Source organism: Artemia sp. Qi Xiang Cuo, chromosome 6 (assembly GCF_049724085.1).
Source record: "Artemia sp. Qi Xiang Cuo chromosome 6, ASM4972408v1, whole genome shotgun sequence".
Taxonomy (NCBI): domain Eukaryota; kingdom Metazoa; phylum Arthropoda; class Branchiopoda; order Anostraca; family Artemiidae; genus Artemia; species Artemia sp. Qi Xiang Cuo.
In genome coordinates, this window is record NC_142799.1 from 62,551,551 (window position 1) to 62,563,695 (window position 12,145).

The following is a 12,145-nucleotide window of genomic DNA, read 5'->3' on the forward strand; positions in this document are numbered from 1 at the left end:
TTCTTATTAATTAAACCCGCTTGAAATATGGGGAAGGGTGTGAAAGCTATGAAATCTAAGGATATTTAGACCCCTAGCCCGTCCTGCTTTCATCCTTGATGGAAAATTTAACCAGATATGTGACCTCCCCTGCCCGCTTAGACGACCAAACATATGTAAAAGTACCATATTTTGCCGGGAATAATATGATATTTTTGGGTCCAAAAACTGACCACCGTAGGAAAACCTTTTTCAGCCCCCCCCCCCCGACTAAAAATTCCTGCACGTACCCATGGGATGTAAGATATTTGTTTTATGAGTGGATCAAACATCTTTTCAAAGGGTCTCTTTCCTCATTCGTTTCTTGTTTTTGTAAAAAGTAAGGACATTGGGATTCTGTCTGCAGGAGAAATTACCATAAATGAAGAAAAAAAAAATGAAAAACTCAGAACTGCTAGAACTACTTAAACAATTGAATTAAATGACATACCAAGCTGAAAAACACCAGACAATTAAAAGATTCTAGCTCCCTTGTATAATCAGATCCAGCTGAATATCCGTAATTCTAAAGTCGCTATTTACAAGAAATAGCTAAAAATAAAATCCAAAAAAAAAAATTACCAATCTGTTATAGACACATTGACAACAATAGAAAGAAAAAGGACAAGAGAAAATACATTATTGGTGCTCTTCGAACTCAAATTTTACAAAGCAAATAAAGGGAGGAATGCTTTCTAGTTCCAGATCATCCCTTAAACAAATCAAGGAACAAAAAAAATAACTGGCGCCACATCAATTTCGCATAAGTTAAATTTCTGGCAAAAACTTTGATATTAAAATCACACTTCAAATCCAAAACTAAATTCTATCTTAATACATTGACAAGAAGTATGCACAAAAAGTAGAAGTTAGAGATATGTACAGGGTTATAACCCGGTAAAAAAAATCACTAGATTTTAGGGATTTGTGCGCTAATTTAGTGATCTTATAGTTTTAGGTATTATAAAACAATCACTAGAAATAGTGATAAATCACTAGGGGTGGCAACCCTAGATGTGTTGGTTAAAATTTGGCAACTGTAACCAAAATAATTTGACTATATAGTAACTAGCAAAAGAACCTGCTGGACGACAAGAATAGCAACTCGAAACAAAACCGTAACTGTGATGTCCGGAGAAAGAACATTTTGCTCGCTTTCCCTCAAAACTAAACTCAAAAGTCCCTTCACCCCCTCCCCCCAAGAACTTTTCCTGAAACTTTCAACTCGATCTCCCAGCCGAATAAAACCTACTTACTTTATAATGAGAAACACTCGCTTGGTTTCAGGCTTCAGGTACCCGTTATATAATGTTCATATAGGCAATACAGTAGCCAACACGGACAATTATATAGGTCGATGAAAATATTGTAATCTAGACCTGATGAGCCATTTGTAAGGTACACATTTTCTGAATCCTTTTCATACCCTAAAAACGATTAAAGTCCTCCCGTGTTGCATAAGTGGAATTTCCCTTGGAGAAATTCCATTTTATTATAAATTATCCTCATATTATTATCATTAAGAAACTCCTTCATATATTTTATTATATTGTAATCTAGACCTGATGAGCCATTTGTAAGGTACACATTTTCTGAATCCTTTTCATACCCTAAAAACGATTAAAGTCCTCCCGTGTTGCATAAGTGGAATTTCCCTTGGAGAAATTCCATTTTATTATAAATTATCCTCATATTATTATCATTAAGAAACTCCAATTAAAGTTCTCTTCAGTAGTTACAATTTTTCTTCATATATCAGTTTATATTGGAATTTATTTTCATATTTCATTTATTATATTATTTTGATAGTTTATAGGGGCTGGGAGAGGACACTGGGCCCGTGCCTCCCTCAAGATTCTCGAGATTTAATGCTATATCTCGTTCGATGTTGTTCATATAACTTTCATGTTTTAAGGTGTTTTCAAATTACCCCCCCCCTTCCGAACGAATTCCTGCATACCAGTTACTCGTAATTAAAATTTTAAAAGTAAAGTTGTAATGCAAAGTATAAAGTTAAAAACCAATGCCTTGAAAACGAATACAGTCCCTATTTGCTGCTTAAAAGGGTTTAAAGGGTCAATCTAAGCTTCCTTTATTAATTACATTCCTTTTTCATAAATATATATATGGGCATGGGGGCATGGGACTCCTGCCTCCTTCAACTTCTCCAAAATATAGGATTTATCTAGTTAATTTCCTATGTTATTAGTAATTTTCTGTTTTTGGCATTTATTTATTCAAGCCCAAATAAATTCCTTCATACATTTCAGAGACGTTCGCATGGAGCGGGGCCTAGAGCCCCCTTGAAATCCTATATTGTCTCGAATTTTGGGACAATTCTAATTCAAAATTTTTAAATAAAAGTAATTTTTTATTATTACCCCTCCTCCTGAATTTTCCTATTACCCCCCCCCCCCCAGAGAAAAAATGCACACGTGCCAGAAACACGCCGCGCTGGTTCCTCATCATTAAACTTTAAAAGTCAGGTTGTAAGTTAAGGTGTAGAATTAATAAATTACCGATTATTTCAAGGTGCACAAAAAGGATACAGAAATGTGTAACATGTGAAAAGGTTCAATAGGGTAGGCGCTGCCAACTTTTAGCATTATGGTTTCAATAAATATATGTTTTCCCAAGATTTATTCTCCCATTACTAAAAAAAAATCTTAATTCATTCATTTCATAGTCCTAAGTTTGAAAACAATTTGATTGTATCTCCACGAAGCGCTTGTTGTTGAAAGGAAAAACGCCTTCCTGGCTATGATCCAAGGCCGTATTCAGGGGAAAGGTTAGGGGGTTGGACCCCCCCCCCCCGAAATGTTTGTTCGACTTGTAAAAACGTGAAAAAATTGCATACAAATATATTTTTGATGCATTTTATAAAGTGTTTACCTCCCCCCCCCAAAAAAAAAAAATCCTGGATACGGCTCTGCTATGATCATATTTTCTGTGCTTCATTTTCGTATGGAATAATAATATTGACAAACTATTTAAATAAATTCATAACCACAGAAACTAAACACGCCTAAAGCACAAGCACTGGTTTTTATCTTACACAGGGATTTAAATGGATTATTTTCACTGGGACCAATTGACTAAGAATAGAATGTAAGATCTGATGTTTGGTTCCCACGAACTAGCATAAACGGTGGCATGTCTTTGGTCAGCGTTTCTAGCCAAGCCATGTACAGTGGAGCCGAAACAGTGCCCTTTTGGGGAATTGGTAACGTCCTAAAAAGAAAAAAAAAATTCATGAGCAGAGCTAGACTACCTAAAGATAGGGGGGGGGGGGTAGATATCTTAGGTATTTTATAAGAGAATTGTCTAAGGGAAGTTTTAGATACCCGTTTGAATAACTGTATACAATAAGCTAAACGAAAAATGGGCGTCGAGCCAACTGCCACAATTCTGTAATGAAGGAAAGGTTAAGGTGAGCACGGTCATATGTTACGGATGACGGGTGATAAGCTGCTAAAAATATTTTTCGGGAATCTAGACGAAAAGCCCAACACCGTCCTCGAACAGGGTGAGAAGATGTTAAAAGAAAGATTCAACGGTAGAGAGAACTTCATGGGAAGGAGTAATAGTGAAGCTCTGAATAGGAAGGTTTCCCTAACAATTTTCTATTTTCACATAATTACCTGTATTTCTATTATCGTAGATGCCCCATACCACAGTAAAATTCTCGTTCACGTATCTTAGTAACGTACTGAAAATCAGAAGTTTGAAATTTTTTTTTTACAGTTTCTAGTTTCTTGTCTTGATAATGGAGGGAAATACAAATTTAAATACACAATTAAAACAATCTACTTGGAGCACTAAGCGGGTGACATGAACACAACTACTGTAACCCAGTCAGAGAGATAAGCCATCTGAGGCTAACAAACTGGTGACCAATCACTCTCCATCACACCCTCTTTAAATAACATCTAGCTGCCACCAGCCAAAATATTCCAGAGAATTTCACTCATTTTTAAAATATCATACCATCATAACTTTTTAGGGGTCTGGTTTATTCTTAACAGTCTGGAAACTACTTAGTACAACTTCTCAGGCAATAGACTTTTGTAGATCCCGAGACACAAAAAGTCACACAAAGTCACAAAGACACCTAAGTCCCTATTTCTCTATTCATACCTTCATAAGCAAATATCATTTGACATATCCTTATCAAACTTTAGGCCTTATCTTCACAATTATTACCTAGGATTAGGCCTAGGTCTGTAGATGGACGCCTATGATTAGGCATACACAACTTCCTTTAAAAACGTCCACCAAATCCTTATTCATTATTTTAATATCTATTACAATGGCCTACACTTAGTTACCTTCGCATGACATTGCTACCCTACATATTCATAAGTTGAGTAAAATCCACCTTATGTTTTGGCAATTCTACTTTCCATGTCTCCCCCAAAAAAACCCTCCTCTTAGTTAAAATATAGACAAAGTCAAGAAACTCATCTACTTCTTTAAAACAGAACTAATAAAACAAGAGCAAGGCCATTTCTACCAGAAACGAGGTCTGATCACCAAATGTTCAATTTTAACCTATCAAAAACTGAGGAGTCATCCGTCACCTTACCGAAGGTTCGTCTTGGGCATCTAGACTTAATCTTTAAATAGAAAGCTATCAAGAGAATTAACAAGTTACGTCGTCTGGGAATGTATTTCTCATCAGATCTCTCAAGATGCACACCCCTCGATCGGTTACATACCTGACACACACCGGCAAACCCAGTCCTCCTACGTAACCAAGCTGGGAATGATCCATTGTCATAGAAACATACTACCGTACAGCTCAATCAAAGAACAAAGAGAGAAAGCTCAATGAAGAAAAACAAACAACCGGGACTACGGTCAGTAGAAAGAAAAGATAAAAAACAAAACGACGCGGATATTTCGCCTGTATGAAAACGAGGAGTCTTCAACGCTGATGAAACAAATATAAAAACTAAAATAACCTAAAAATCTTTCACAGCTCAATCACACCTCTCTGTAATTCTTATGTTAAGTCCATTGACAAATATTGATCCAGCTTTTAATTCCATGAGCTCTTACAGCAGCTGGCTACACACAACAAGATGAAAAATTAGACTTTAAGGGCGACCTGTTGCACCGATGGGACACCAGGACAACCTCTAAATAATAGTTTTGGCGTGGCTTTAGTGATTGCTTCTGAATGACCACATTCCCTATTGACACACTATCACGACTAATATCCCCATTTGCCTATGCAAAATAGCCAATTCATGAATTGGCGACAATGAAGATAAAAATAAGTTGACTAGTAAAACAGGTTCTACTAGTTCACCAAAGTTATCAGGCCCTCAGTTTATATCGGCCCTGGCGTCATGGAGGAAGTCTTTGAAAAGATTTATTAACAGAAGGTTTTATAAGACTCCAGAGTTTTGACCTACACTCGGATGCAGAACCATTGCCATCTCTATGGTTGTATCTGACAGTTTATTTCAGAGTGGGAGTGCTCTACTAATAAAAGCCATTTTAAATTTCCTTTCAAGGATCAATTTGCCGAAAGACCTTCTTGTTAATGCGATTCTTTTTTTTTCAAGGGAAGACGGGGCCAAATCTGGACCCCCTAGGTGTTTTCCTTAACACCCAAGAACAACGAAAGTAGATTTCACCTTAAGTTTAGTCTATATTTTATAGCATACCTATAGACAGGAACATATGGAACATATAGCATACCTATAGAAAGAGTTAAAAAGAAGGATCTTAAGACTCAATGATAGTAATCACAAGAAGGATCTTAATCATATAGCATACCTATAGACAGGAAGATAAGGAACATATAGCATACCTATAGAAAGAGTTAACAAGAAGGATCTAATACTCAATATGGTTTCTTCTGGAAGCAAAAAAAGTATTTAGAAATTTTGACCTCAACCAACCTGGTAGAAAAATCAAAGTATAGAAGACAAATCAAAGCAAAATGTGCAGTCATTTACTCTCCTTATCTTCATAGACATTGAAGGAGATCGGCTATTGTAAACAAATTTGGAATAGAAGATTTGATGCAAGACATTCTGACAAGGTACTAGACAGGACCTTCATGAACTTTAAACAAGGATTTCAACATAAAACATTTATGTACTTTCGAAATATTTACTTTTATCAAGGACTTCATCGACAACATATAGAACAAAGTATATATGCCTATTAATTGCCAGGGAAGCTTACGAGGTGATATAGCTGTAGCTTTCTCAGGGTCAAATCGCACTTCAGTGTGGGGCAAATGAATGCAAAATTGGTACAAGAAGATACTTACGATACTATTTTCAGATTTTATTTTATGTGGGGGGGGGGGTTTGAAGAAGACTTGCAATAGTAGAGTACAAACTCGTAAATGTGAAACTAGTTCCTTCCTTTTTTGCCAATTTATGGAATCATATTCTCTGGGAATGCAGAAAAACTTCACAAAAGGACAAAACGGTCCTCAGAATAATATGGTTTCTGCATATTTTTCATAGAAACATAAAAATTAATTTATGTTTTTTTTTTCAATTCATACATTTCTATTAGACGTCAAAAATCGTTACATTTTGCAATTCAATATTTAATTACATAAATTTGGGGCGTCGACAAGAAAAGCCTTATTATAGTTCTCAAGGTAAGTGGGCTCTTGTCTAGTTCTCTAGTTATATTATAAGGGATATAGCCCTCCCCCTGTCAGGCCCGAAGGGTATTCTAAGGCACTCTTTATTTGACTGTTGGGCCAAGAGTTCATTTCCAAACACCGTAATAGCCTACTATATCCTAAACAACGTATTTTGAAATAATACGGTCAAATAATACAAGGGATGGCGTTGTTGATTTAGCCCGTCAATTAAACGACATATCGTGAAGGTTAGATCATAGTCCACAAGCATGCATAGACTTGGAAAAGAGCGACAGTTAGTATCTCCTATACAACATTAAATATACTTCTCCCTAGCCTCATCATATAGACCAGACGACTAAAGAAAGCTGGAAGAGGGCTCATTTAATCGCACATTTGATATCTAGCACCATTTTATGCTAAAAAACAAACCAAAGGCCATCCAACAGCCCTTTCTTCGCTCCTTATGCCTCTGTCATCCATTATACACCCTTCATGGTGTAAATGGGTTTACTATTACCTTTGATCGACACTTCAGAATTGATGGCCTAATGCCAACTTTCAATCACCTATTCGATGTGATCTCCTTTGAATTGCCTTACTTTTTACCATTATCTTTATGATAAGATATAATAAGATTTATTGCAACAAGCCTGCGGGCCATAGTAACACATAGTTTCCTATTTTGAGGGCTTCAGAGGTTCGTTTCTATTCAGTTACCTCTTTTTTCATCGAGTTAAGAGTTAATTGATTTGGAAACTGTGATATTAAGTCAATAGTTATGCTATGCTAATATAGCATAAGTAACAAAATAATACTTTACGGATTGAGTTACGTGAGCACGTTTAGCGCGTTGAATAAAGTAACGATTTAACTAAAATAGTTGCTTCAAGTTGACAACATATTTATGTTAACACATAGCTATATGTTATTGATGTGGAATCTAAACATCTCATTCAATTTCAAATTTCTAGGAATATTAGTTTTTGATATTTAATAAAAGTCCTGCCAAAACGGATCTGATGTCCTCATTAAGCGCAAAAAAGAATATTCCGTAGTAACGTCGTAAAGTCAGCTGAAAAGTCCATCATTAATCCCTCAATAAATATAAACAAGATAAACTTAATTCTCTTAGCAAACGTAATATTATCTTCTGTTTACACACAACATACCAAGGCTATATTTACTTCAAATATTTCAATTAGGGAGGCTAAACCGATCCAACATTAAAATACTATAAAAAGATAACGAAATACGTTTGGCTTTAACGGTAATCGATCAAACTTTCCTCAAAGAATCGCAACATTCAGAATTAAATCTGTATGAAGAAGGATTTCTTTAATCAATAGCCAATAATAATCTCCACTGAAAATCTACACTTTTAAGCTACTTGTAATAAATTGTCTGAAAATTAACCAGAGAACAAAGTGTGTATGGAAATGAAACTCTTATTTGATGGTTGAAATTACGCCTGATAGCACAAAGAGGAGGCAATAGGCGGAACAAAATTTCGGAAAAGTTCAAACTCATAATGCACGCTGTATTGCCATACCTACACAGGGGGTGACATAATGGAGTTTATTCGCCCCCCCCCCTTAAATCTTAATCCAAAAGATCCCCCTTGAAAAATTTGTGCTTGTAAATGTTTTTCCACGATTACCAGAAGGGTGGCCGGTTTGAGACACCCTCCTCCCTAAAGGGACTGCTGGCTCCGTTAAAGGACAGATGAGCGGAGTTATTGTTATAACCTGAAAGAAACACTATAGCCGTTATCTGTCTTTCAACAATGCAAAGCAATAAGACAATATACTTACATTACAACTAAGTTTGCTTTCATAGAATAATGTTGCAGAAGCTCACGCAGTCTCATGTGTCGATAAGTTTTATCTTTTAATGCAAGTAATTCACTTTGAGTAATCCCCGTTCCACCTAAAAATAAACCACAGTAAAAAAAAAAAAAATTAAAAATCCTCTGAAGCTATAAAAAACAAACAAACAATTGACCGTAGATAGCTTAAAGCCAAATTTTTAGCCTGTTCAAAAATTTCCACATTCTAAACATGATTCAGAAATAGAGCTGAGAAAAAAACGAATGTAAAGGTGAATATATACCATTAATCTTTGTTCAGCCAACAATTAAATTACAGCAAAACTAAAACAACAACTGTTGAATGGCAAAACATGGAATAACTTGCAGTTGGAATAACGTTTGCAAAACTCATAAATCAGCACATAAAATTAGAAAAGCAATCTTGCCAAAACAATAGCAATGCACTCATGAGAATAGAAGAGGATATTCCAACACTCCTAAAAAGTCTACTTTGAAACATCTAATTTCATCAGTCCAAACGTCAATAAGGTAGTTGTCTTTCAATGTCGTAACGCCATGGCGCCAACTCACGAAAATGTAGGGAGGCCGGAAAGAGTGTTTTCAATGAAGATCCAAGAAAAGATATTTTTCAAAATCTAAAAGGGGGTATTATATTTCGTTCGATTTTTTAAAATGAAAATACCAAACAAAGGTATTTAAACATGAGGGAAGAGGTAGCAACTCCCCCCCCCCCAATGAATTTTCCACGACGGAGTCCAATAACTCGTTCTCAAGTCCCGCAAAAACCGTTAATCTGGCGTACAACTGGTCAAGCTCCCCACTACCTCTAGTTGAATATAGGCTTGAAGAGTCCCGATCCATCTAAAAATCTGCCGGCGTAGAGTGACGTATGCCTCCTCCAATCACTTTGGTCCAGTGTGAGCGTTTGCACTTAGTTCGGTCCGATGTTTGCCATCGCCAGGAACTCAGACAGACTATAGGAACATCGTTTCTTCGATCGGCCGCGAGGTCACTTCCAACCGGCTTTCATAGGGTCAAAGCCGAAGATCTTTGCGGGTAAGTGCAGGGACATTCGAAGTGGGCTTCCAAACCAACGTAAGGTACGCTCGGCTGCTTGGGTAGAAAACCGAGAATGCTTGGTGAATTGCAGCAGCTTCTCATTACTCACGAAATCAAACCACCTTAGATCTTCGATCCTTCTCAGATTCTTCGACTGGAATACATCGATGGCCTTTAGGTTTGCGGTTGATGCATGCCATGTCTCAGCTCCGTAAAGCTTTACAGAACCGACGAAAGTCGTTGAAAATCCGCAGTTTAGTTGAACGACTGATGTTTGGTTTCCGCCAAAGGTGACGGTTCAGCCTGCCCATGGCAATATTCGCTTTGGATATCCTTGTTTGCAGCTTGTGGAGATGCGAGACATCTGAAGAAACTGTGAAGCCCAGGTAGGTGAACCTTTGGACAAATTAATGCTAGTTGTTCTGTCTAGCCTAACTGGAGAATTCACAGCAGGAGAAGACGGGTCTTTAGTCATAATTTTCGTTTTATCCCAGTTTATCAACATTCCCATGTTTGTCACCTCTTCTCGTAAGATTGGAAGCACTTCCAGCAACTGATCCACGGAGTTCGTTCGGATGACCAAGTCGTCAACAAAATCAGCATCTGAGATGACGCGGTCTCTAAACTTGAGTCCAAAAGTGAGACGTGAAGTTGTCTTTGTTACAATGTAGTCTATGATGGTATTGAAGAGCTCTGGAGCCACTGCATATCATTGACACACTCCTGTAGCAATTTGGAAGAACGGGCTGCACCGGCAGTTGACCTGAACACAGCTCTCTGTACCATGGTGTAGATCTTTGAAGAGTCTGCAGTATTTCTCAGGGAGGCCGGTCGATTTCGGAATCCACCAAAGAGCTTCTCGGTCCACTGAGTAGAACGCGGCACGAAAATATTATGCTAAGAAAGTAACGCAACCAAAAATAAAATAGCATAGCAAGTAAGAGGTTAAACACTCTACCAGAAAAATATGACCTGGAAGAAGTATTCACTGCTGAAAACCCAAGGCAATGCTGTATCGACAGTTAGACCATAAATTAATCAAAGAGCACCACTCTTCAAAATCACCCTACAATCCTTTATACCGATGTAAAAAATATTTGAAAGGTTTCTTATGTAAGTGATTTTGTTATTGATATTATGCAAGAGGTTGGCATTAAAGAGGATTTTTGCTGTTTTTGCATTCCGGCCAGAGAATTCAGGAGTGATTGCAAAACTAGAATCTTTAGATCAGCCTCAGATAGAGAAAGACTTCTATTTTCATATTTTGTTTTTACAATTCTAATGGTGCCAGGCCGTAAAAACTTGGGATTTGATATGCAACTAATAAACAATTTATTTAGGTTTTGTCCTTAGAATTATTTCTGTTGAACTTCGTTTCGACGTAATCAACAGATAAGTTGTCAGAGACAATCTACATTATGAGGTCATTCCAAATGATGGAGCAGTATCTTACAAAGCGGGATTTCAAACAGCGACTACGATATATCTCTTCTTGTAGACAGTTTGACCGTACCATGCTTCTGCATGATAGCATGTTGGCTTAAGAAACGAGGATCCGTATACATACAGCTCGTCAAAAAAAGGGTTGTGGATAGAATTGGAATAAAACAGCCATTAACACTTCATTAAATCTCTCACTTAGTGGTTAAAAAGGTATCTGATCTCTGCTCACCTTATTTGGGTTCTCTGGAATGGTGCCAGTAGGATTTTAAGATCCCTTCAAAAAGCAGGCACCCAAATTATATAATAAACCTTATATCAGAAAATTAAGATCTTAGCAGCATGTTTAACCAAAGAATAGACTCTTTTCTCTTTTTGTTTTTGTTGTAGGTTTATTTAATTTTTGTTGGTGAATTAGAACAGTTGGTAAGAGAAAAAATGAGTGAAAGGGAAGAAGAGAGAAAAAAAATAAGGTATTGGTATTACCTGAAAAGGTAAAAAAGAGAAAAGAATGACGCAACAACCAGGAGGGGTATCAGCAAGGTAAGTACGAACAAACACTGCGTTTCTGAGCTTTGTGGCTTTCCTGGATGGAGATGTACCTTTAGAGGTAGAAGTACACAGATGGGTGAAACATTATGGAGTCAAAAAAGAGAACCTGATAGGTATGGACTGATCAGGGCTGCGATATAGAAAAACTATGTATGTGAAGATCACCAATAGCAGCGAACTCCATAAGTTCCTCGCGAAAACTGAAGACGGAATGTTATCATTTGATGAAAGAGTTGTATCCGTCGAAAGTTGCGAAACAAAACCCACTTTTGTAAAAATAGAAAGAATGCCGCTAGAAATGGAGTTGTTAGATGTCCAAGAGACATTGGAAAGGTATGGTAGGGTTTTCTCATGAAAACGTGAGTATTACTCTGGTGACAGATATCTCGAAACAGCCAAAACAAGGGCAATAGCAAGCAATAGAGTAGATAAGAACATCCCTTCTTTCATATTCGTAAATGGAATGAGAATGCGGATATGGTGTGATGGCCAAATCAAAACTTGCAGTATATGTGATGAAACAGGACATTTAGCCGCTCAGTGTCCTTTTTCCTCACAGAGGTCGCCAAGAAACATAACATACAAACCAAGTGGCCCTAATGCCGTTAGTAGCCAAAGCAACGTTT

At 37.0% G+C, this 12,145-nt stretch overlaps 1 protein-coding gene across 2 annotated transcripts in view; it reads right to left on the reverse strand.

Annotated features, from left to right (window-relative positions):
- Nucleotides 1-2,439: 2,439 nt before the first annotated feature.
- The window catches only part of LOC148951487 (bumetanide-sensitive sodium-(potassium)-chloride cotransporter-like), a 199,734-nt gene continuing 190,028 nt past the window's right edge, over nt 2,440-12,145 (reverse strand). For both annotated transcript variants that reach the window (XM_089090907.1, XM_089090906.1), the window contains 2 exons: nt 8,452-8,566; nt 2,440-3,249 (listed from right to left, as the gene is read on the reverse strand). In XM_089090907.1, coding sequence (XP_088947033.1) covers nt 3,114-3,249; nt 8,452-8,566 — 251 coding nt within the window. In that variant the 3' untranslated portion in view covers nt 2,440-3,113. The remainder of the gene's footprint in view (nt 3,250-8,451; nt 8,567-12,145) is intronic.